This window comes from Staurois parvus, unplaced genomic scaffold, assembly GCF_062004578.1.
Source record: "Staurois parvus isolate SC_StPar_1 unplaced genomic scaffold, SC_StPar_1.0 ptg000054l, whole genome shotgun sequence".
NCBI lineage: Eukaryota > Metazoa > Chordata > Amphibia > Anura > Ranidae > Staurois > Staurois parvus.
This window is the reverse complement of record NW_028317850.1, coordinates 4,224,247-4,250,596: the sequence shown is the minus strand read 5'-3', so window position 1 is coordinate 4,250,596 and position 26,350 is coordinate 4,224,247. Positions and strand designations below refer to the sequence as shown.

The window sequence follows — 26,350 nt, the reverse complement described above, 5'->3', positions numbered from 1 at the left end:
AATTACCTTATTTTTTTCTTAAAATGGTACATTTTCTCAGTTTAAACATTTGATATCTTTTTTTGTGTAGATTTTTACACAACTTTTTGGGGTTTGTACATTACTAAGAGTTGTAAAAAAAATAGCAAACCAGATGAAAGGATGAAAAAGATCTGATGGTTTACTACTTTAGAGAAAAAAAGTGTTAACCACTGAAAAAGTGCTAAGGTCTTATTATAGAGTGTTCCATTTAATGTGTGCAGCATCTTTGTATGTTACCATCTGTATAGGCTAATTAGGAAACATCACAATCTCCTAAATGAACACAACTGGGGCTGCAGCATTCTTCTGTTTTTCAGGTATAAACTCCATGGTAGTTTCCTTGTGTGTGGTTTCCTCTATGAGGATGAGCCCTTCAATGTTTAAAGTTATTCTGAAGGTTGTAATTACAAAAAAAAAAACAAAAAAAAAACATATTATACTTACCTGCTTTGTCCAATGGTTTTGCATAGAGCAGTCCCAATCCTCTTCTTTTTGGTTCCTCCATTAGTGGTTCTGTCTCCTCCCCCCTGCCGAGTGCCCCCAATAGCAAGCCTTTTGGTATGGGGGCAGTAGAGCAGGCTAGCGCCTGAGCCATTCTCCTGTGAATAGACATTGTCCATTCAAACACGTAGCGTGTCTTGGTCTCAACCCTTGCTCTCTCCTCATTGGCTCACTGGCTGTGATTGACAGCACCAATGGCTCCCACTGCTGTGTGAGTTAATGAGGAGAGAGAGAACCGGGAGAGCAACGGCTCTCATGCACATCGCTGGATCAAGATGGGCCTTAGGTAATTATAATCATTAATCAAGTAAAATCATTAGAGTGGTTTTAAATGTAGAAGGTTTTTTACCTTAATGTATTCTATTCGTTTAAAACCACTTTAATGATTTTACTATAGTCATGTAAAATTTCATTGAGATTTTCTTGATTTCACCACTAGAGGGCAAACAAAATCCAAAACCCACAACAAACCTGTCTGTACAGTGTATAAAACTGCCATGTCATAATCTTAAAACTTTAGGTGATATTACAAACCTCTATTCACAACAAACATGAGAGACTAATATTTATTATGGACATCCATGCTGAATCAGTTGTGAATAATTGTTTAAACTATATTTAGATACATTTTTCCTTATAATTTAGATTTGTAAATGTTGCTATGAATAAGTCAGTAAATAGCTGTGGAGAAAAAAAAATTAAATATAATGTACAGTCACATAAACCTTCCTAAGAAAAGTCTTTGGAAAAAGTCTTCTGATGCAATGCCATGAGAAGACCTATTACACAAACATGCAAGTGCCTGCAAAGACAGTCAGGACTGTTCATACTGGGAAAATTATTATTTAGCATGCTCCTAATCTGTTAGCATGATATCTCTCTAGGCAACTTCACCCAATCATGTAATAAAAGGTGATGATGAAAAGAAGCATACATCCATAACACTCATCACTGCAATACAGATATAGGTGCCATGTATTGCTGCACTAGGTTTAAAGTAACACTTAACTTTAGTTTTAAAAAAATGTATTCAGGTATGTATTCTTAACTAAAAAGAATCCTCTCTTGCTCTAAGTCTCCTCCAAACCCCCCCCCCCCCTTTGTTTTTGCTGCTGCGACCTGACTTCCTGTTAGAGGGTGGCTACGCTTGTTCTTCCTAATCCCATTGTATGTAGGAATGTAGCCATCTGCTTTTGCTCACTCCTGGGAAGGACTGGGGACCTTAGAAAATGGTATTTGTAGTGTGGATAGAACAGTACACATGACCACAACAACTAAAGTGCACTGTTCGTTCCAAACAAACAGAAGTGAGGGGGGGGAAGGAGAAGTTTGAGACCTCACAGTGACGTTACCAAGACGCAGAAAAACACAGTGAGAAATTATTTAACAAAGAATAAATTATAGGGCCATTAACCGCCTCCCACCCACCATATAAGTAAATGACGGACAGGCAGTGGCTCTCTTGTTCTGGGAGGACGTCAAAGGACGTCCTTCCACTCTAGCTGTGCATGTGCACCCCCAGGGGTGAGCAGCACGACGATTGGTGGTGCACTGTGTCCCTGGGACAAAGCAGATCACCGATCGCAGTAAAGAGCCGATGACACAGGCTCTATCATATGATCAACTGTGTCCAATCACAACTGATCGCATGTAAAAAAGAAATGCCAGTTATCGGCAGTCCTCTTCTCACGCTGACTGCACGTGAGGAGAGGAAAGCTGGTAAGCGGCGTTCCTCAGAGGGGACATCTACCCGATTATCAGTGGAACCCCATCAGTGCCACCTGTTAGTGCCCATCAATGCCACATACCAGTGCTCATCAATGTCACATATCACTGCCCATCAGAGCTGCCTTTCAGTGCCACCTATCAGTTCCAATCAGTGTCACCTGTCAGTGCCGCCTATCAGTGCTATATATGAATACTGCCCTTCAGTGCCCATCAGTGCTGCCTGTCAATGCCCATCAGTGCTGCCTATCAGTGCCCATCACTGCAACCTCATTAGCGCACATCAGTGAAGAAGAAAAATTACTTATTTACAAAATTGTATAACAGAAACTAAGAAAAAAACTTTTTTTTCAAAATGTTCAGTATGTTTTAGTTTATTTAGCAAAAAAATAAGAAAAACTCAGTGGTGATTAAATACCACCAAAAGAAAGCTCTGTATGTCTCACAAAATGATAAAACTTTTGTTTGGGTAGTGTTGCATGACCGCGTAATTGTCATTCAAAGTGCAACAGCACTGAAAGCTGAAAGTTGGCCTGGGCAGGAAGGGGATAAAAGTGCCCGATAGGCAAGTGGTTAAAGTAGAGATGTCTATGAATGATAGTTGGAGAATACAGAAATAGTTCATTGTCACTTTAACACATTATTTTATTTAAGTGACAGTCACCAATAATAACTAGTTTACCTTGTAGATGGGGTTTTTGATTATTAGCATTTTTGGATTTGTTTATAGCATTTTTTCTCTTCTCTTCCTCTCTCCTCTGCTGCTCCTTCTGGATTTTCCTCTGCTCTTCTTCTGTTCTTTGTTCTTTAAACCTTTCCAGCTCTTCACTCGCTTTCCACCTTTCTTCTTCTTTAATAGTTTCTATTCGTTTTCTTTCTTCTTCGTCAATCTTAAAAAATATAAAATGATTTGAACATTTGTTTTTATTTATATCAATGTGAATATGACGCCCCATATATGCGATACAAATCTATCAGTATGTAATCATATCAACAGAATATGGTGGAGATGAATTTCTTTATTTGTAGGGAAAAATTAAAAAAAAAATACAGTTATTAAAACATTATACAGCTTTATTGATTACTCGTAAAAATTAACCATGATCTAAGAGAAATCTTTCAGATAAAAAACAAGACAGGTTAGTAATTCATGCAGTTCCCACAACAAACCCACACAAGTTTGATGTAATTGCAGTCAGCTGCAGGGGAGAGCAGAGAGTTTTCGACAACTAGTAAAGCTTGGAGCAGGGACATCACCTATAGGCTTACTATGGCCCATTTTGTTTATGTGGATGAAGGGTAACGTCACCCAAAGATAAGGATAAGATACTCATGCGCTACCACAAATAAATGATAAGCTGCTGCAAGCACCTAAATGTGTTCCCACATCAATAAAACTCCCCAAGAAGAGTGCTGCGCTGCCCTCTAGTGACCCAAAAAATACACTAATAATACATAAACACCCTCCTGAGCATCAAACCCCATGTGTAATAGAATAAATCTGTGAAATAAAGTCAATAGTGAATACAAAACTGGCTGAGCCACTAAATCCAAATGATATGTAAAACATCTATCAAAAATAAACCAAAATCAAGTAGCAATAAACACCTGGACAACATATAATAAACACCCAGCTGAGCTGAAGAATAAAGTGTAAAAACCATTAAAAAAAACAGTAAAATATGTGAAACGTATATCACAAATAAAATGTAAACACAATAGCAGTAAACACCTGGCCGCGCTGTAATAAATACCTGGCTGAGCTGAAGCATAAAGTGTGAAAATCAACAAAAACAGTATTAAATGATTGTAAAATGAATGCCCAGCTGAGCAATCAGCCCCCCAGTGGAATAAATATGTGATGAGTCAAGTAAATGTTCAACTAAGCTAGATGTTCACAAAAAGTGCATTAAAAAAAAAAAGGAGAAGGAAGAAGAAGAGGGAGAAGGAAGAGGGAGAAGGAAGAAGAAGAGGGAGAAGGAAGAAGAAGAGGGAGAAGGAAGAAGAAGAGGGAGAAGGAAGAAGAAGAGGGAGAAGGAAGAAGAAGAGGGAGAGAGAAGAAGAAGAGGGAGAGAGAAGAAGAAGAGGGAGAGAGAAGAAGAAGAGGGAGAGAGAAGAAGAAGAGTGAGAAGGAAGAAGAAGAAGAAGGAGAAGGAAGAAGAAGAAGAGGGAGAAGGAAGAAGAAGAGGGAGAAGGAAGAAGAAGAGGGAGAAGAAGAAGAGGGAGAAGAAGAAGAGGGAAAAGAAGTAGAGGGAGAAGGAGAAGAAGAGCCAAGCAGCTCTACTGAATATATACAAAACCAGAGAAATGATGAATGATAGAGAACACTTAATAAAGTGCAAATTGCAGTCCAAAAGTGATATAACAGTCTCTTTCTTCCAACATTAAAGTAATGCACCAGTGACTTCAACAGGTGTGCAAACCTATCGTGCTCCTCCACCTTCAGGCATGCATGCTCACCTTAACAGCTGACCCATAGAAAATATAAGTCAATATGCTCAATATGAATCCCACTGGATCCTCATTTGTTTTACAATCATTTAATACTGTTTTTGTTGATTTTCACACTTTATGCTTCAGGTCAGCCCGGTGTTTATTACAGTTCGGCCAGGTGTTTACTGCTATTGTGATCATGTTTTATTTCTGATATACGTTTCCCAAAAAGTCCAGTTTTGGATGCAGTGCAGAAGAGTTAAACCTCTGTCAGATTTTATTTCTGTATGTATCCATGTCGGGGAGTGCTCCTCTCACTTCCTCACTGTGCCCCAAAGAAGCATTTAGAAACAGCTGATAGCCATAAAACACAACAAGAGGCATCTCAGTGAACCACTTTTTGTACTTCCTATTTATTCAAAAATTCCAGTGTGTGTAATTTGTGGTTAGAATTCCTTTAAGACACTCACCGTTTACCAACACCATCTGTAAGTACAGTCTAGGGCTGGACACAGATGGATTCCTCCATCTGTGCAATCAAGGTGGAATAGAGGAATCCTCACCGCTGAGACACTGTATTCTGACAGCTGGAACTGTCTGCTGTCAGAATACACTGATCAACAGCTACAGCGCATTAGCTGCAGCCGCTGGTCGAATAGAAGTTTTCCAACAAGTCAGTTTGACAGAAGTCATCAAACATTCATCAAACAAAACAGGCTTACAGAATTTTCATTGTGGCTGCATCACGTCCCTGTAGTGGTCTGTTTTTTACAAAATAATACTAAAACATAAACCAGAGGGGTAGGGAAATAATCTGATTAGAGGATAAAAGCAGTGACAAGGCAGCTTATAGGGAGTCAGTATATAACTACCTCGGTATCTAGATTTTTAAATGTTTTTCAGATTTGTCTTTGAGAAATACGGTTAATTGTTCCATAAGTTGGATGTCTAATACCCTAGCGCCCCAGTGTTCTATGGTGGGCGAGTCAGTGGTTTTCCATAAAGCCACTATGCACACTTTTGCTGCATTCAGCTGTCTCAGAAGTGAGTTTTTACAGCATTTGTAAAATATTTGCATATCATGTAAAAGATATGTGGTGAATCTGCCATCAGGGACCATCTAGTAAGATTTTTGATAAAGCGCTTGGCTTCAGACCAGAAAGCGGTTAGCACTGGGCACTTTGAGCCATTTTGTACCACCTTGTGAGTATTTTATATCCATTTTCTTAGTAAGTGTTTGCTAATAAGGCTTTATGAGCAAATAGCAGGATTCTCTTTTTTGAGCATCGTGTACAATTCATGTTCCCATTTAGTTAGGAAGCTCGGTTCAAATTGCCTTTCACTGGCCATCAACATCCTACATACTTTTTTTGAACACCCCGCTCCTGAAGAAGCACATCTGTACAATGTGGCAAGATATAGTAACCCCTTCAAGGCATATGAACTATATTTTATATTGAACCAGTATACATCCGGTGGGCCAATACGCTTTTCCTAGAGCAGTTAGATGTAACATTTATATGTACAGTGAGGAACAGAAGTATTTGAACACCCTGCGATTTTGCAAGTTCTCCCACTTAGAAATCATGGAGGGGTCTGCAATTCACATTGTAGGTGCATTCTCACTATGAGAGACAGAATGTTAAAAGAAAATTCAGGAAATCACATTGTATAATTTTTAAAGAATTTATTTGTCTTGCACTGCTGAACTGAAGTATTTGAACACCTAAGAAACAGCAAGAATTCTGGCTCTCAAAAACCTGTTACTGTGCCTTTAAAAAGTCCACCTCTACTCCACTCATTAATCTAACTTAGTAGCACCTGTCTGAGCTCTTTAAAGACACCTGTCCACCCCACAGTCAGTCAGACGCCAACTACTACCATGGGCAAGACCAAAGAGCTGTCAAAAGACACCAGAGACAAAACTGTGGACCTCCATAAGGCTGGAAAGGGCTACGGGGCAATTGCCAAGCAGCTTGGTGAAAATAGATCAACTGTTGGAGAAATTGTTAGAAAATGGAAGAGGCTAAAAACGACTGTCAGTCTCACTTGGACTGGGGCTCCATGCAAGATCTCACCTTGTGGGGTATCACTGATGATAAGAAAGGTGAGGAATCAGCCCAGAACTACAAGGGAGGAGTTGGTCAATGACATGAAGAGAGCTGGGACCACAGTTTCAAAGGTCACTTCACTAGAACACTACTCTGTCATGGTTTCAAATCATGCATTGCACGGAAGGTTCTCCTGCTCAAGTCATCACATGTCCAGGCCCGTCTGAAGTTTGCCAATGACCATCTGGATGATCCAGAGGAGGCATGGGAGAAAGTCATGTGGTCAGATGAGACCAAAATAGAACTTTTTGGCCTAAACTTCACTCGTCGAGTTTGGAGGAAAAAGAAGGATGAGTTGCATCCCAAGAACACCATCCTTACTGTGAAGCATGGGGGTGGTAACATCATGCTTTGGGGGTGCTTTTCTGCAAAGGGGACAAAACGACTGCACTGTATTAAGGAGAGGATGAATGGGGCTATTTATTGTGAGATTTTGAGCAACAACCTCCTTCCCTCAGTCAGAGCATTGAAGATGGGTCGTGGCTGGGTCTTCCAACATGACAATGACCCGAAGCACAGAGCCAGGATAACCAAGGAGTGGCTCCGTAAGAAGCATATCAAGGTTCTGAAGTGGCCCAGCCAGTCTCCAGACCATAATCCAATAGAACATCTTTGGAGGGAGCTGAAACTCTGTGTTGCTCAGCGACAGCGCCGAAACCTGACAGATCTAGAGGAGATCTGTGTGGAGGAGTAGGCCAAAATCCCTGCTGCAGTGTGTGCAAACCTGGTCAAGAACTACAGGAAACGTTTGACCTCTGTAATTGCAAACAAAGGCTTCTGTACCAAATATTAACACTGATTTTCTTAGGTGTTCAAATACTTATGTTCAGCAGTGCAAGACAAATAAATTCTTTAAAATCATACAATGTGATTTCCTGAATTTTTTTTTTTTTTTTAATTCTGTCTCTCAGAGTGGGAATGCACCTACAATGTGAATTTCAGACCCCTCCATGATTTCTAAGTGGGAGAACTTGCAAAATCGCAGGGTGTTCAAATACTTCTGCTCCTCACTATGTATGTATGTATGTATGTGCTGTTGATGGGGCTATAAATAATAGCGGTCATGTTCAGTACCAAGCATATGTTCTTAACTCATTTTGTGCTTTGTTGGATGGATTTTAGTATCTATTAACCTGGTATGTCGGGTTGGATTGATATCAATAACATTTGCTATTTAATTTGTTGATGCATGTGTGTCTTTGAGAGGTAACACACCAATAAAGTCCTCAATACCTTTTGTGCTGTCTTGATTGACAGACATTTATCTGCTTATGCATTATGGGATGTGGTGCTAGGTAACACCTAATATAACCCTTAGCTTTTTGAAAAAAATTAACCTGGAAAAAAAATACATGAGCTTCTTTAGGGCAGAATTGCTTGTTTTTGCCCCCATAGGATTGACTATGCACATTTTTCAGGTGCTACTATCTAAAAGTCTATGGGGCCAAATACATGTGATTTTGCACCTGTACTTCAAGTAAGAAAAAAAGCCTGTAATTTGCTGTACAACAGTGAGGCATAAGAAGTAATCAGTCAAGTTAGTTCCTCCCCCGCATTGGAGAGCAACGTGAAGCATCTCTACAAATGCATGCTTCAGTCTCGCATTGGAATGTTAAGTAATGGCAAGATATGGTCTCCTTTATATTAAATCAGACATGTATGTTACCAACCTTCATCATGACCTCCAGAGAGTACTTCTCGTTTTCTCTCTTACGTATCGCTCTAGCCTCTGCATCTTCTTTAGCTTTCTCCTGCACTCTAGCAATAGCTTTCTCTCTGACTTTCTGCATTGCATCCTTATCCACTAAAAATTAAGAAATATAAAATAAAACATTTATTTGTAGCTAAACATGTATTTCAGGATGTTTGCATAAGTGAGCATAAAAGATCAGCATTAGTCACCATAACATATCTGAATATTTTTTTATTTTGTTCAAGAACAGCTGTCATTGAAAGTGATTGTAAACCCTTCACCTTGTAAAACAACTCATTCAGTTTAAAATAGAAATGAAAGGTTAAAACCTTTGCATATAGATAGAAAATAACATTACAAATATCTTTTTTCCCTTTTTTATAAGTGATCACATTCCCTCTGTTCTCAGCTGTATAGAGAAGTGGTGGAGGAGAAATAGCAGAACACCGATATTCACAGTGAAAGGCTGTATGCGGAGGGGGTGTGTCAGCAGAAGTATGATGATTGGAGGGGAGTACACTGAGTTCCCAGCAGAACTAGAGAACTGACCACACTGTGCTCTCATGCCTAGTGTGGTCATTTTTCAATAGGAAAGCAGAGGAACTGGCAGGAACACTAGGGATTTAAAACAAAGGAACCGATACAAAGAGAACAGGATACTTTTTCATAAAAGTATATGGTACAGAAAGCATCAGGAATTTGAAATGTTGGGTTTACATATTCTTTAATAAAACTTGGTGACCTTCCCTTTCCCAGTCTTGCAAAACTAGTCTACACTCTTCTAAAGCTGGCCCTAGATGGATTGAAATTGGGCCAGTTCAGAATTTCGTTCTACGCATGGCCACTGCAGTTGAACACAAGTCGATCTACCAATCAACATCTGTTCAACATCCCAGTCGAATAAAAGTTGATAGATCAGCACTGCAGGCAATAGGCCATGTATGGCCAGCTTAGCCCTCTTGTCTTGAATTGTATTTTACCTGTATTGTCTTCCTTTATATGGAGAATTGCTGCCCAAACTGTTTGCTCTATACAAACCCTGCATTATAAAATAATAAAGCTGGCCAGACACTGAACTGGGAACATTTTAATCAGTGTGTGCCTGTCCCCGCTTAACAGAAGTCGATCGTTTGATTGATTTATGCTGAAGGGACATGCTGGAAACTCTTTTTCATGGCAGCAGCCAAGTAGAAGATCCTGCTGTCAGAATACAAAGTCCCGGGCAGCCAGCAGGAGGGGGGCTCCTTCATCCACCTTGTTTGTGTAGATGGAGGAATCTGAAAAAAAAAAAAACTATGTATGGCCAGCTTACGAATAAGAGGAATCCAAACTAAATTCCTCTACCAAGCTGTTTACTTACCTGCTCCAAATTTTTACAAAAAGCATCTTCAGCCAGGCCACACCTGCACAATGAAACTGGCCATGCACACTTTGAATTCTCTTGTTCAGTCCAGTGGGCTGAATGAGAGAAATCCAATGATTACCCCGTCTATGCTAAGCAGTGTGGATACAGGAATATCATCTGCTGGCTATTGCATTCAGCAGCCACTGCTGAATACCTGAACAGTGCTTGCATCTGATTGGAAGCAAGGGCTGTTCGGCTAAGAATCTTTGGAACTGTTCTTTCAACTTTTGTGAAGCAGGAGGGGATTTGTGGGCAACTGCCAAAAGGACCAACCCCAGCTCAAATTTCAGCCAATTCAGCAGGAATCAGCCGCAAGTCAAGTAGTGTATAGCCAGCTTGAGCCCTCTGACTTCTTCAGATATAAAGAGTACTGAAGGTCAGTTTTTTTGTAATATACAGTATATATTTAATTGATGTTCAATATGCACCCCTATTCAAATGGACTAGTAAGTTCCAATCCTGAAATCCTCATATAAAACTATCCTAAACAATATACTGCATAGCTGGTGTTGGTATAAAAACACAAGCTTGTTTACACGGGCGACCAGGTAGATGTAAAAGTAGGTGGTTGAGTTGCAGTTTTATCACCCCATCATCCCATGTAAACACAGAGATGCAGCCGCCCAGGGCTGTACACATGCCACAAACACGATGATTTGCTTTGCAGCCAGAGAAAAAATTATATGGCAAGCCTTGTTCAAGTTAATGGGGCCACACTGCAACTGCCCTGCAACCATGCAGTAGCAGCACGGTGGGTCTGCATTTTGAGGGCACAAACAGGCAGGGAGCAGGAGACACATCGCATCTTCACCTAGTAAACACTACCATAGATCACTTTTCAGAGGGGCAGAACTAAAAGCTAAACATGTGAATCAGCCCAAAGATGGTTTAGTGGCTGAATTACAAGCACTTAGGAAGTGGTTGTGGAAAGGCTTTGTACTAGTGCTGTACTACACATAAGAAGCAGGGGAAGGAATGTATTATCCAAGATGCAACTCATAGTAAATCCAGTCTTACTGCTCTTGTTTTGCTCAGTGTTGCTGCAAAAAAAATGAACAAATGACACGCACAGTATGGAAAGTACTTACTATTAGCATTAGACAGGGTGTCCCAAATAGATGGCTCCTGCTTATGTAGGGTAAAGAGGATGACTCCATTGCCAATCTTTGCACTACTTTTGTCAACATCAATAGGCAACAGTGGAAATAATTCAAACAAGAATGGAGGAAAATTCACCTATATATTACAAAGAAAAGAGAAACATGTTGTTATTCCTTATTGTAAGATAAATGAAAAAGGTAGCTCAGCATCCACCAATCTCTGCCTTTCAGTCTTTAACTCACCATAGTCAATCCAGAGCCATGTCAGTAGTATTCATCTTCTTATTATGTAGTTACAATGTAATCTTTACCTATTACGAACAGTGAAGGAACAGAGCATAGTTTCCATATTTTAAGACTGTGTTCTGCCCCTTTACCATTCCAGGTGTGGATATTTTATACATGGTTACCTTGGTCCATCTTGGACCAATGTAACTATGTACTGTATATACAGTTAGGTCCATATACAGTATCTCACAGAAGTGAGTACACCCCTCACATTTTTGTACATATTTTATTAGATCTTTTCATATGATAACACTGAAGAAATGACACTTTGCTACCATGTAAAGTAGTGAGTGTACAGCTTGTATAACAGTGTAAATTTGATGTCCCCTCAAAATAACTCAACACAGCCATTAATGTCTAAACCGCTGGCAACAAAAGTGAGTACACCCCTAAGTGAAAATGTCCAAATTGGGCCCAAAGTGTCAATATTTTGTGTGACCACCATTATTTTCCAGCACTGCCCCTACCCTCTTGGGCATGGAGTTCACCAGAGCGTCACAGGTTGCCACTGGAGTCCTCTTCCACTCCTCCATGACGACATCATGGAGCTGGTGGATGTTAGAGACCTTACGCTCCTCCACCTTCCATTAGTGGATGCCACACAGATGCTCAATAGGGTTTAGGTCTGGAAACATGCTTGGCCAGTCCATCACCTTTACCCTCAGCTTCTTTAGCAAGGCAGTGGTCGTCTTGGAGGTGTGTTTGGGGTCGTTATCATGCTGGAATACTGCTCTGCGGCCCAGTCTCCGAAGGGAGAGGATCATACTCTGCTTCAGTATGTCACAGTACATGTTGGCATTCATGGTTCCCTCAATGAACTGTAGCTCCCCAATGTTGACAGCACTCATGCAGCTCCAGACCATGACATTCCCACCACCATGCTTGACTGTAGGCAAGACACACTTGTCTTTGTACTCCTCACCTGGTTGCCGCCACACACGCTTGACACCATCTAAACCAAATAAGTTTATCTTGGTGTCATCAGACCACAGGACATGGTTCCAGTAATCCATGTACTTAGTCTGCTTGTCTTCAGCAAAATGTTTGTGGGCTTTCTTGTGCATCATCTTTAGAAGAGGCTTCCTTCTGGGATGACAGCCATGCAGACCAATTTGATGCAGTGTGAGGCATATGGTCTGAGCACTGACAGGCTGACCCCCCACCCCTTCAACCTCTGCAGCAATGCTGGCAGCACTCATACGTCTATTGCCCAAAGACAACCTCTGGATATGACGCTCAGCATATGCACTCAACTTTTTTGGTCGACCATGGCGAGGCCTGTTCTGAGTGGAACCAGTCCTGTTAAACCGTTGTATAGTCTTGGCCACTGTGCTGCAGCTCAGTTTCAGGGTCTTGTCAATCTTCTTATAGCCTAAGCCATCTTTATGTAGAGCAACAATTCTTATGTAGAGCAACAGATCCTCAGAGAGTTCTTTGCCATGAGGTGCCATGTTGAACGTCCAGTGACCAGTATGAGAGAGTGAGAGGAATAACACCAAATTTAACACACCTGAGACCTTGTAACACTAATGAGTGCCATGACACCGGGGACGGAAAATGTCTAATTGGGCCCAATTTGGACATTTTCACTTAGGGGTGTACTCACTTTTGTTGCCAGCGGTTTAGACATTAATGGCTGTGTTGAGTTATTTTGAGGGGACAGCAAATTTACATTGTTATACAAACTGTACACTCACTACTTTACATTGTAGCAAAGTGTAATTTCTTCAGTGTTGTCACATGAAAAGATATCATAAAATATTTACAAAAATGTGAGGGGTGTGCTCACTTCTGTGAGATACTGTATATTTGGACACAGGCACAATTTTAGTTTTTTCATCAATTAAGCAGGTAAAAGTCTGGAGTTGATTCTAAGTGTGGTATTTGCATTTGGAATCTATTGCTGTAAACCTACATCATGTGTTGTCCGTGCAAGTGAAACAGGCCATTGTAAAGCTTCAAAAACTAAACAAATTAAATAAAGAGATAGCATCAACATTAGGAGTGGCCAAATCAACAGTTTGGTACATTCTAAGGAAAGAAGAATGCACTGGTGAGCTCAGCAACATAAAAAAGGCATGGACATCCGTGGAAGACAACAGTGGTGGATGATCGCAGGATCCTCTCTATGGTAAAGAAAAACCCATTCACAACATCCAGACAAGTGAAGGACACTCTCCAGCAAATACAGAGGGTTCACCACAAGGTGCAAACCATTCATAAGCCTGAAGAATAGAAAAGCCAGATTAGACTTGCCAAAAAAATCTAAAAAAGCCAGACCAGTTCTGGAAAAGCATTCTTTGGACGGATGAAACTAAGATTAATCTGCACCAGAATGATGGGAAGAAAAAAGTGTGGAAAAGGCTTGAAACAGCTCATGATCCAAAGCACACAGCGCCATCTGTAAAACATGGTGGAGGCAGTGTGATTGCATGGGCATGCATGACTTACAGTGGCACTGGGTCATTGATGTTTATTGATGATGTGACAGAAGACCGAAGTAGCCAGATTAATTCTGCAGTGTTTAGAGATATACTTTCAGCCCAGATTCAGCCAAATGCAGATAAGTTGATTGGACAGTACAGATGGACAATGATCCAAAACATACTGCAAAAGCAACCCAGGAGCTTTTGTAGGAAAAGAAGTGGAATATTCTGCTATGGCCAAGTCAGTCACCTGATCTCAACACAATTGAGCATGCATTTCACTTGCTGAAGGCAAAACTAAAGGCAGAAAGACCCACAAACAAAGAACAATTGAAGACCGCTGCAGATGTCCATGGGTTCCAGACTTCAGGCAGTCATTGCCAGTAAAGGATGCTCAACAAAATATTAACAACGAATATTTTATTTATGATTATATTTGTCCAATTACATTTAAGCCCCTGAAAATAGAGGGACTGTGTATAAAAATGGTTGCAGTTTCTAAAATTTGTACTTGATATGTATGTTCAACCCCTTGAATTAAAGCTGAAAGTCTGCAATTCAAATTCATTTGGATTGTTTTGTTTTAATTTATGCTGGTGGCATACAGAGCCAAAAGTATGAAAATTGTGCCTCTGTCCACATATATATGGACCTAACTGTCAGGGCTCCGGGGTGTGACCAGAGGTGTGTGACTGACGCAGGGAAACGCAGACTTCAGATATGTTATAAACAATGTAATTTATTAACACTAACCATACAAACATAAAACGCAGTGCAATACTAAAACATAACAGAGTGCAAACAAACCAACCAACCACCCACAGATAACAGTACATACAATGCGAGCGTCATCAGGCAGGCCGGGTCAATATCAGTCGGGCAGGTAGGTACAGAGGGAGCAAGCGGAGAATGGTCGGGGTCACAGGCCAGGTTCAGCAGGTAGCGGGCAGCGTGGTACAGAGGGTCAGGCAGAGGAGAATGGTCAGACAAGCCAGGGATCAGAGCAGGGTCAGCAGAGAATCAGACAGGAACAGAGAGCAGGAACAGGATACAGGGCCCAAGAGAAACACAACACCAAGGCAGAGTCTGCAGGTCTGAATGTCCCTTAAATACACCAGTATAATTAGTTCCAGGTGTTTGACTGGCTGCCAGGTTGAGTCTCTGATTGCTGGGAGCACCCGCTGGCCAGCCCTGGTACTGCAGCTCATAAGGCAGCTGAGTCCCACTATTGCTGGCCAGTCCATTCCCGACAGTACCCCCCCCTCAAGGAGCAGCCTCAGGACGCTCCAAACAGTCCTAGTTGGTCAAAATGTTCCACCGCCCGGGTCTGGTAACTGGCGGGATATCAAAGACTGGCACACCGGGCAGGACTCCGGGCAGCGGCACACCGGGCAGAGGCACATCGGGCAGGACTCCGGGCAGAGGCACACCGGGCTGGACTCCGGGCAGAGGCACACCGGGCTGGACTCCGGGCAGAGGCACACCGGGCTGGACTCCGGGCAGAGGCACACCGGGCTGGACTCCGGGCAGAGGCACACCGGGCTGGACTCCGGGCAGAGGCACACCGGGCTGGACTCCGGGCAGAGGCACACCGGGCTGGACTCCGGGCAGAGGCACACCGGATTACCAGGCGAAGCGGCAGGCAGCGGGCCCCCAGGCGGAGCGGCAGGCACCGGGCCCCCGGGCGGAGCGGCAGGCACCGGGCCCCCGGGCGGAGCGGCAGGCACCGGGCCCCCGGGCGGAGCGGCAGGCACCGGGCCGAGCAGCAGGCACCGGGCCCCCGGGCGGAGCGGCAGGCACCGGGCCGAGCGGCAGGCACCGGGCCCCCGGGCGGGGCGGCAGGCAGCGGGCCCCCGGGCGGGGCGGCAGGCACCGGGCCCCCGGGCGGGGCGGCAGGCACCGGGCCCCCGGGCGGGGCGGCAGGCAGCGGGCCCCCGGGCGGGGCGGCAGGCAGCGGGCCCCCGGGCGGAGCAGCGGGCCCCCAGGCGGGGCGACAGGCGCCGGGCCCCCAGGAGGGGCGACAGGCGCCGGGCCCCCAGGAGGGGCGACAGGCGCCGGGCCCCCAGGCGGAGCGACAGGCATCGGGCCCCCAGGCGGAGCGACGGGCATCGGGCCCCCAGGCGGAGCGGCGGGCGCCGGACCCCCAGGCGGAGCGACAGGTCTCGGGCCCTCAGGCGGAGCGACGGGCATCGGGCCCCCAGGCGGAGCGGCGGGCGCCGGACCCCCAGGCGGAGCGACAGGTCTCGGGCCCTCAGGCGGAGAGGCGGGCGCCGGACCCCCAGGCGGAGCGACAGGTCTCGGGCCCTCAGGCGGAGCGGCGGGCGCCGGACCCCCAGGCGGAGCGACAGGTCTCGGGCCCTCAGGCGGAGCGGCGGGCGCCGGACCCCCAGGCGGAGCGACAGGTCTCGGGCCCCCAGGCGAAGCGGCGGGCACCAAGTCACCAGGCACGACAGTAGGCTCCGAGTCAACTGGCATGACCGCTGGCACTGGGTCAGACATTGGATCGTCTGGCTGGACAGCGGGCATCGGGTCACCAGGCAGCAGGTCATTTGGCTCGACAGCGGGCACCGCATCATCTGGCAAGGCAGTGGGCACCGGGTCATCAGGTACCGGGTGGTCTGGCTCGACAGCGGGCATCGGGTCACCAGGTATGACAGCGGGCACTGGGTCACCAGGCATCAGGTCATTTGGCTTGCCAGCGGGCACCGCGTCATCTGGCAAGGCAGTGGGCACCGGGTCACCAGGTATTGGATCGTCTGGCTGGATCAGTTCATCATGCTGGGTAGAGGCATCAGGCCGAGTAGAGGCTTCAGGCCGAGTAGAGGCTTCAGGCCGAGTAGAGGCATCAGGCCGAGTAGAGGCATCAGGCCGAGTAGAGGCTTCAGACTGAACCACGGAAGGCAGGTTCACCGGTTTGGATACTGGCAGGATGGTATTGGTTGGAAAGAATTTTCGCTTTTTTCTGGTTTTAACTACTGGAGCACTGCAAGTAAACACAGGTCTGCAAACGAATGGAGCAGCTGGAGACAGAGAAGAACTGGAGGATGGAACAGGGGAGGGAGCAGTTGCTACAGAGGGCTTTTTTACAGGGTTAAAGGCAGGATAGGTGCAGCGAGTGGGAACAGGGTACTGACATGCGGTAGATAGCAGGGCAGGAGGAGCTGTTGGGAATGCAGGAATAGAGTTTTGAGGAAATAGGTTAGAAGCAGGACTGGGTTTTTGTAAGCTGACTGGGGCTGGGTGCAACAAGTCTGTCCATGTCTGCAGTATGGGTTGAACAAAGCTGAGCTTACACAAAGCCTGTCTGACCAAAGACTGCACTGCGTTTATACAATCTCTTAGTGTCTGTGGTGAACATGCAGAATAACGCTCCAGAAAGTAATCCACATCATCCTCTAATAACCACACCAGGGACTCTACCTGGTCTGCACTAAATGGTGGCAAAAATTCATCCCTGCATTCGGGGGAACCAGATGAAACCAACTCAGCACAAACCTGAATCAATGGCTGCACCTCAGAGAACTCTGTGCCCTGATCTACTAGAACATGAGCGATCCGTATACATTCTAGCAGTTCATCCCGGGGATACTCCTTCAGAGTTTGATAAGCATACTCCCTGTCATCAAACACTAGCAGATATAAATACGCAACCTCATCCAGATCCATCCTTCCCATCAACAAGCCAAGATGGCTTCCCTGTGCAGCCACTTCTGGTCAGGATTGGCCTTGGTGTAATGTCAGGGCTCCCAAGTGTGACCAGAGGTGTGTGACTGACGCAGGGAAACGCAGACTTCAGATATGTGATAAACAATGTAATTTATTAACACTAACCATACAAACATAAACGCAGTGCAATACTAAAACTTAACACAGTGCAAACAAACCAACCAACCACCCACAGATAACAGTACATACAACGCGAGCGTCATCAGGCAAGCCGGGTCAATATCAGTCGGGCAGGTAGGTACAGGGGGAGCAAGCGGAGAATGGTCGGGGTCACAGGCCAGGTTCAGCAGGTAGCGGGCAGCGTGGTACAAAGGGTCAGGCAGAGGAGAATGGTCAGACAAGCCAGGGATCAGAGCAGGGTCAGCAGAGAATCAGACAGGAACAGAGAGCAGGAACAGGATACAGGGCCCAAGAGAAACACAACACCAAGGCAGAGTCTGCAGGTCTGAATGTCCCTTAAATACACCAGTATAATTAGTTCCAGGGGTTTGACTGGCTGCCAGGTTGAGTCTCTGATTGCTGGGAGCACCCGCTGGCCAGCCCTGGTACTGCAGCTCATAAGGCAGCTGAGTCCCACTATTGCTGGCCAGTCCATTCCTGACACTAACTGTACTATACCAACTATACCTGGCTAAGCCCCCTAGAAATCACTGAAGCAGACACCGCTACTCCAGCGATCTCCACTAGATGCCAGGACCTTCATGGAACCACACCATAATCCCCCTCTACCAAACTTTACACTTGACACAATGCAGACAGGCAAGTACTGTTCTCCTGGCAACCGCCAAACACGTCCATTGGATTGCCAGACAAAGAAGCATGATTCGTCACTCCAGAGAACACATCTCCACTGCTCTAGAGTCTAGTGGCGGTGTGCTTTACGCCACTGCATCCGACGCTTTGCATTGCACTTGGTGATGTAAGGCTTGGAGGCAGCTGCTCAGCCATGGAAACCCATTTCATGAAGCTATCTGCGCACTGTTGTTGTGCTAATCTGAAGGCCACATGAAGTTTGGAGGTCTTTAGCTATTGACTCTTGACAGACAGTTGGCAACTTCTGTGCGCTCTGCACTTCAACATGCGCTGACCCCGCTCTGTCATTTTATGTGACCCACCACTTCGTGGCTGAGTTGCTTTTGTGCCCAGTTGCTTCCACTTTGTTATAATACCACTAACAGTTGATCGTGGAATATTTAGTAGCAAGGAAATTTCACAGATGGACTTATTGCACAGGTGGCAACCTATCACGGTACCACGCTTGAATTCACTGAGCTCCTGAGAGCGACCCATTCTTTCACAAATGTTTGCAGAAGCAGTCTGCATGCCTAGGTGCTTGATTTTATACATCTGTGGCCATGGAGGTGATTGGAACACCCGAATCCAATGATTTGGAGGGGTGTCCCAATACTTTTGGCAATATAGTGTATGTTCCATTGAGAACTGCAGTCACACTTCCAACATAGCAGCCTGGATTTTAGTTTGAAAGTGGTTGTAAAGGCTCAATGTTTTTTACCTTCATGCATTCTATGCATGGAGGTAAAAAACCTGTGTGCAACAGTGCCCCCAGCCCCCTTAATACTTACCCGAGCCTCATCTCAATCCAGCGATGTGCACAGCTGTCCTGGGTCTCTGCCTTCTCATTGGCTGAGACAGCAATTGGGAGCCATTGGCTCCCGCTGCGGTCAATCACAGCCAGTCAGCCAATGAGGAGCGAGTGGGCAAGGCCAAGCTGTGACTCTGTGTGTGAATGGATACACGGAGCAGCAGGTGCCCTCATAGCAAGCTGCTTACTGTGGGGGCACCCGACAGAAAGGAGCCAAGAGAGCCCACGGGGGACCAGAGAAGAGGAGGACTCGGGCAGCTCTGTGCAAAAACCGCTGCACACAGTAGGCAAGTGTAACATGTTGGCTATTTCCCCCCCAAGAAAAAAAATTAACCTTTAGAATCGCTTTAATGCTTTTGAATCAACAGGACAACCTGAAGTCAGCCTCTACACTTCTTCTAGTACTGGTTTCTTGTAAACATTTATTTTCAGGTACTTATATAGCAGCATCAATTTACACAGTGCTTTACATATGTATATATTGTATGTTCGATCCCTAAGGACTAAGCAGCTTACAATCGAAGTTCCCTAACTCACATTCACACATACACATTAGGGATGCACCAATACTTTGTGGTACAATTTGCGTCCATACCAAATGAATGGACGCAAATTGCACCGGAAAGAATAGTATGTGATTTGAACAGAAATGCAATTCCTATTAAAAATTGCATGCGGTTTCCCTATTGCTTCTTGTGAACCCAGGCTTGTCATATCCTGAGTTCACACAGGAGGGGTGCGGGAAACCTCCCTGCACAGATCCCACGCTGTTGCAGAAAGAAAAGTTGGGCATTTGAAATCCCCATGGCTTTCTTTTCTCCCCTCCCCTTGCAGGGATGACAGTACGGGCTACATGGCTTTTGATTGATCAGCACCACCACGGTGCTAACCAATCAGAAGCCATCAAGCCCATATTGTCATCCCTGAAAGGAGAGGAGAGAGAGCTGCTTCACTGGTCTGGAGATTTGAAATCCCTGTGGCTCTCTCCTCTCCTTGCAGGGATGACAGTACAGGCTAGATGGCTTCCGTGGTGGTGCTGACAGTCAAAAGCCGTCTAGCCCATACTGCTGTCCCTCCACTCAGAGGAGAGAAAGCCGCGGGGATTTTAAATCCCCAGCTTTTCTTTCTGTGACAGCATGGGATCCATGCAGGGAAGTTTCCTGCACTGCTCCTGTATGACAAGCTTGGGTTCACACAGGAGCAATGGGGAAATCACATGCGATTTGGAGAGGAATTGCATTCCTGTTCAAATTGCATGCTATTCTTTATGGTGCAGTTTGTATCCATACATTTTGTATTGACGCAAATCGCACCGCAGAATGTCAGTTTCAGGAGCCTTTTCACAAGTAGGAGTACTCATGTATTGGCACGGATTCTGGTAACTTTGCATTCCTAATACACATACTAGGGCCAATTTAGACAGGAGCCAAATAACCTACCAGTATGTCTTTGGAATGTGGGAGGAAACTGGAGTACCTGGAGGAAACCCACACAGGCACAGGGAGAACATGCAAACTCCATGCTGTGTTGTGATTGGGATTTCAACCGATGACCCTGGTGCTGACAGGCAGAAGTGCTAACCACTTAGCCACTGTGCTAGCATTTTTAGGAGGTGCCTATGGCAGCCAGGTGTATAGCATTTGCAGAAGATGCACGTGACAGCCAGGCTTTCAACATATTCAAGAGATGCACATGACAAACAAGTGTCTAGCAATTACAGGAGTGCAGCATGACTGTCAGGCATGTATCATTATCAGCAGGTGGAGGTGACCAGTGACATCCTCCATGTTGCTGTCCCCTCACCTTGATGTAGTCCTCGGTACACAGCACATTGCTCTGGCACGCCTTGGCTCCCTTTACCGGTACGGATATATAAATCTCCTTCTCCGTCTGCTGCCAGGTGAAATCCTTCACCATAATCGGCATGTTCCCGATTAGAGAGGTATCACTTGTCGCTATGGTAACTGACAACTTCCGGGTGCCTTCCGTATTCTATAGCAGTTCTACATCCGGCTCTGTACAGCTTCCCCCTGATTGGTGGGAGGGGGTAGTGGCAGGCTGTGCTTGCAGGAAGAGCAGAGCTGGGTGACAGGATAGAGCCGACACTGCCTGCTGTATCATTGTACAATACAACGCCATGTCCTGTGTCCTCCCCACTCTACACACACCTAGCCATGGATTTCTGAGGTGTGGGGTCTCCTCCCTGCTCATTGTGCCAGAGACATTATAACAAGACTGCTTGGTGTCTCTCATTGATACTGGAATACATCCCCCCTAGTAGTGTCTTGTTCCTGAGTCTGTCACATTCAGGGGTGTACTGACACCTCATGGGGCCCCCGGGCAATAGGGGATCATGGGGCCCCTGTGTCCTTGCCCAAACTCGAAAAAGGTACCAGGGGCATCTCATGGGGCCCCCTACTGACCCCGGGCCCTCGGGCAGTGTTTCCAAATGGTCAGTCCACCCCTGGTCACATTGGAGGTGTTGGGAGCAGACATGGGTTGTTCCCTGTGACCACTCACTCCTCCATTTGTGTATATTAGCTGCAGCCAAGGCTGGGGTTCTGTGAGAGACATGGGCTGTGCCTGGGGCTCCTGAGGTGGAGGCAACCAGGTGGAGTATTTCCCTCACACAGATACAGCGCTCAGCATAAATGAGTACACCCCTTTTGAAAAGTAAGACTTTAATCAATATCTCAATAAACACAATTTCCACAATTCTGCCAAAGCAGCGTCTTATAGAACATTTGTTTAACTCAATACATGAAATGAAAGTAAGGTTTATTATAACTGATTACAAAATCTTCTTTACTCAAATTAGTTGATGCAAAAATGAATACACCTCACAACAAAAACTACTACATCTAGTATGTATGATCTCCATGATGTGTAAGGACAGCAGCAAGTCTTCTAGGCATGGAATGAACAAGTTGGTGACATATTGCAACGTCTATCTTTGTCCATTCTTCAAGAACGATCTCTTTTAGAGCCTGGATGCTGGATGGAAAGTGATGCTCAGCTTGTCTCTTCAGAATTCCCTATAGGTGTTTGATTGGGATCAGAAGAGAAGACATAAAATATAAATGGACAAGCGAGCACTAAAGCACCAGAAAGGTAACCAAAAAAACCTCCAAGACAAACATAATATATAAAAGGTGCAGAGCTAAACGGGACTAAAAAACTAATGACCATCAAAAAAATGCGCAATATAAAGTGCAAATCAAGTACTGTTGATGAACCAATCTCAAATAAATATCCAAATGAAATGCTATTATAGCTGTTGTGATAAAGTGACAATAATAAATGACTGTCAATTCCACAAAAGTGACAATAGAATGTCCATGAAAGTGACAAGGTGCAAATATAGTGCTATTGTAATATATTGCTAATAATGAACCACTCATAAATAAACATCATGAAAATAAAGTGCTTATTATAATAAAGTGACAGTAGTGAACAAATGACAATAAGTGGCTGTCAATTAAATGAAAAATGACAATTCAATGTCCATAAAGTGACAAAAGTGGAGATCCAGGTAAATATGATCTCAAATCGGTGCTTCGCGTATTACAATCAATATTCAGTGATGTGCCAGGAATGTGGTAAGATTACGCACTCACCAGATGCTTAATAATAATACGCATGTATAAGTAATGTGGTCAGCCGGAGGTCCCTTTAAGGATGCACACAACCTGGTCTGGAATCCCCTTCTCCTGGGTCATCTGCAGTACCTCAGCCGTCCTCCGTGATGGGCTCTGATGGGATTTTTTTTAGCAAAGACATGTTGCAGAATACATTATGGCCTAAATTTATGAAGAATTTTGATTTTTAAATTTTTTTACTGGACATGTTTTGTAGCAAAAAGTCCAAAATATGGTTTTTATTCTCAAAATTGTCGGTCTTTTTTTTGTAGCACAAAAAATAAAAAACGCACAGGAGATCAAATACCACCGAAAGAACGCTCAATTTGTGGGGAAAAAAGGACGTAAATTTAATTTTGGTGCAGCGTTGCATGACGGCACAGTTGTCAGTTAAAGTAACGCAGCAACTTAGCACAAACTGCTTATGGAACCGCTTCCTGACTGCCCTATAGCAGAAATACTACTACAGGGTGGCACGGGTGCACAAAGTCGCATATATATACACATGATTCATGCTCCCGTGGTTTTCACACCCCTCTCAGATAGCATCAGATTGCTCGTCAGTAAACCAGTAATCACATTTAACCCCTCAATTGCCAGGAGCACGCTCATGTACAATAAACCTCCATTGCTAGTATAGTGTCTGAACGGATCAATATCTTCGATCAGATCAGCACTATACCAGCGTTCACATTAGTATAGCGTCCCCAAAAATACAGCATTAGCGGGATCAGCCCCGGCACCTGCCAGCACTTGCATTTAGACCCTACGCTTACCCCCCCCCTTCTCCCCCAAGTAGGTCACTGTCACTTGATAAATTGCACACAAAACCGCAGTGTTCGCAGAATCAGGCCTGATCTCTGTTAGCACTTGCCGGTAAATTTTGATGACTCTCATATGCAGCAGAGTGCCAGTACTAGTGCCGCGCTACCTTTTGGTGACCTGGCCTAGTACATCCTGGTCTTTCACATACCAGCACTGCAGTATCACTTGGTGAAGTGGCGAGTCCAGGGACGGACTGACAACTCATGGGGCCCCCGGGAAATAGGGGATCATGGGGCCCCTGTGTCCTTGCCCAAACTCAAAAAAGCCTATGAGAAAGGTGCCAGGGGCATCTCATGGGGCCCCCTACTGACCCCAGGCCCTCGGGCAATGCCCGAGTTTCCAAATGGTCAGTCCGCCCCTGGGCAAGTTCCAAGTGTAGTACAAGCTGGTGAGCACAAGTATTGTCCTGCAACCACAAAGAATTTGCACACAGGCCCGTAGAGCTCCTAGTATCCTTCCGGATGTACTTGCAAAGCCTGATTGGCAGCCCACAACTTCTGCAGCACCGGTACTTCCCCCATTCACTGCCCAACCCAGAATTCAGGTGGAAACAGCAAATTCAACTACTCCCCTTGATTTTTTGGAGCTGTTTTCATGGAATAACTGTATGCATTGATTGTGGATCAAAGCAATTTATATGCACAAAAATTTATCGCCGTCAACCCAAATTCAAATCTTGCCAGACCATTTACATGGAAACCCATTATGGTTTCCGGATTTACATTATTTTGGGGCCTAACCCTCAACATGGGCATTACTAAAAAAAAAAAAAATTGCGGTTGTATTGGTCCACAGACCCAATTCTTCACATGCCCGTGTTCTCTGCTGCCATAGCCAGGCATAGATATGAGAGTATAATGTGTTTTATGCATTTCAATGACAATACACTCTGTCATCCTCAAGGTGACCCTGAATTTGACTGACTGACTCCACAAAATTCAGCCCCTCGTAAATCACCTTAACAAAAAATTTGCAGATGTCTATACTCTCCAGCAAAATATCTGCGTTGATGAGTCCCTCATTAATTTTTCTGGCCGCCTTGCATTTAAACAATTTCTCCCCAGCAAGCATGCCAGATATGGAGTCAAGATGTACAAGACCTGTGAGAGGGCAACAGGCTATACATATAAGTTTCAGATTTAGGAGGGAAAAGAAAGTTACTTGGAGCCCCCTGGATGCCCAGACTACATGGGGAGCAGTGGCAAAATAGTTTGGGACTTGGTGTCCTCCTTTTTCTATATGGGGTACCACTTATACGTGGACAATTTTTATTCAAGCCTGAATTATATTCCAGAACAGTGTCCTTACAATGAAAATCAAAATCCTATAAGTCCACACATTAAATAAAATTAGAATATATAGCATATTGTATATCTTCTTCTTATGTGATAATAGTGATAAAAAAAAGTATCCAAAAATTATATACTCCTTCAAATACTTCCAATGCTTTCCACGATGATATACCCTCAAAAAAAGAAATATCACATAGTGTATTACCTTTTTAACCACATACAAAATAGTGACAACACTCAAGTGAATAACCAATAAAATTGGTAATTAGTGCAAAGGTGAACAAAGTGAGGAATCGTGAATCCAAACAGTGAAGGACACTGTGTATGTGAATCACTCTTCAGTGCTCCAAAACAAACCAACACTGTGACACTTCTAATTGCAGTAAGGAATGCATACCCTTACCAATAATCCAAAACAAACTCGCTTTCAATATCATATAAAATCTGGTGGGAGACGGCCCTCCTGTAGAGCTCCCCAAGGTTTACACTGTATTCAAGGTACTATCTAGGTCCATAAGTCATGATGTTCCATTTCTCCATATACCAGGCACCATATGGATATAAACATATGAGGGACAGAATAGTGTGATACCGCCAGAAATATGCCAGTAAAATAACTTTATTCAAAATGCTCACATTATTAAAACTTTTAGACCGCTTAAATACCGTGCAGTAGCCTTGCTGCCATCCAGGAAACGTCCAGGGACAAGTAGATAGTCTTTTTCCCTTTTCCAAAATGGCCACCGGTCAACTTCCGGTTCCCGTGTGCGTCTTGACGTCACTTCCCTTGATGCGTTTCGTCATCGACTTAATCATAAGGGAACCTTTATGATTAAGGGCAGAAATTCTAACACTAGACCTCCTCTGTAAATCTAAAATGGTAGCTTGAAAAGGCTTTTAAAATGTTGCCTATGGATATTAAAAACATATGCAGTTTGTCGCCATTGCACGGAGCATGCGCAGTTTTAAATCATGTCATGTTTGGTATTTATTTACTTGGCATACTATCTTCTTTTATATCTTACCAAATAATTGCTTTTGAAAATTCGCTGTGCGAGTACTATGTGACATAAAAAATTGTACCACCCATCATTTTATTCACTAGGGTGTCTGCTTTAAAAAAAAATAAAATGTTAAAAAAATTAATTTCCTAGCAAAAAATACTGATTATTTCATGTGAACAAAAAGTGTCAGAAAAGGCTTGATCTTCAGGTGGTTAGAGGAGTGAGTGATGTGTGGCATAAACTTCTAATGCTGAGTATAAAATGCCCCCACCCCTCAAAACGACCCCTTTTTAAAAAGTAGACACCCCAAACTATTTGCTGAGAGGTATGTTAAATCAATAGAAGAATTTTTTTTTTTTTTAACCACAAGTTTTGGAAAATGACAAAAAAAAATTTTCTTCTTTTTTACACAAAATTATCACTAAAACAATTTACTGCTCACACATGCCATGGGTATATTTTTTTATTTTATTTATTTATTTCAGGTACTTATATAGCGCCGTCCATTTACTCAGCACTTTAAATATATATATTGTACATTCACATCAGTCCCTAACCC

At 44.3% G+C, this 26,350-nt stretch overlaps 1 protein-coding gene across 1 annotated transcript in view; it reads right to left on the bottom strand.

The window, feature by feature from the left end:
* DNAAF4 (dynein axonemal assembly factor 4) overlaps positions 1 to 21,004 on the bottom strand; it is a 59,097-nt gene extending 38,093 nt beyond the window's left edge. The window contains exons 1-4 of the mRNA XM_089667890.1: positions 20,836 to 21,004; positions 10,978 to 11,125; positions 8,462 to 8,595; positions 2,930 to 3,137 (exon numbers count right to left, since the gene is read on the bottom strand). Of these exons, the coding sequence (XP_089524016.1) occupies positions 2,930 to 3,137; positions 8,462 to 8,595; positions 10,978 to 11,125; positions 20,836 to 20,958 (613 nt within the window). The 5' untranslated portion in view covers positions 20,959 to 21,004. The remainder of the gene's footprint in view (positions 1 to 2,929; positions 3,138 to 8,461; positions 8,596 to 10,977; positions 11,126 to 20,835) is intronic.
* Between the last annotated feature and the right edge of the window lie 5,346 nt (positions 21,005 to 26,350).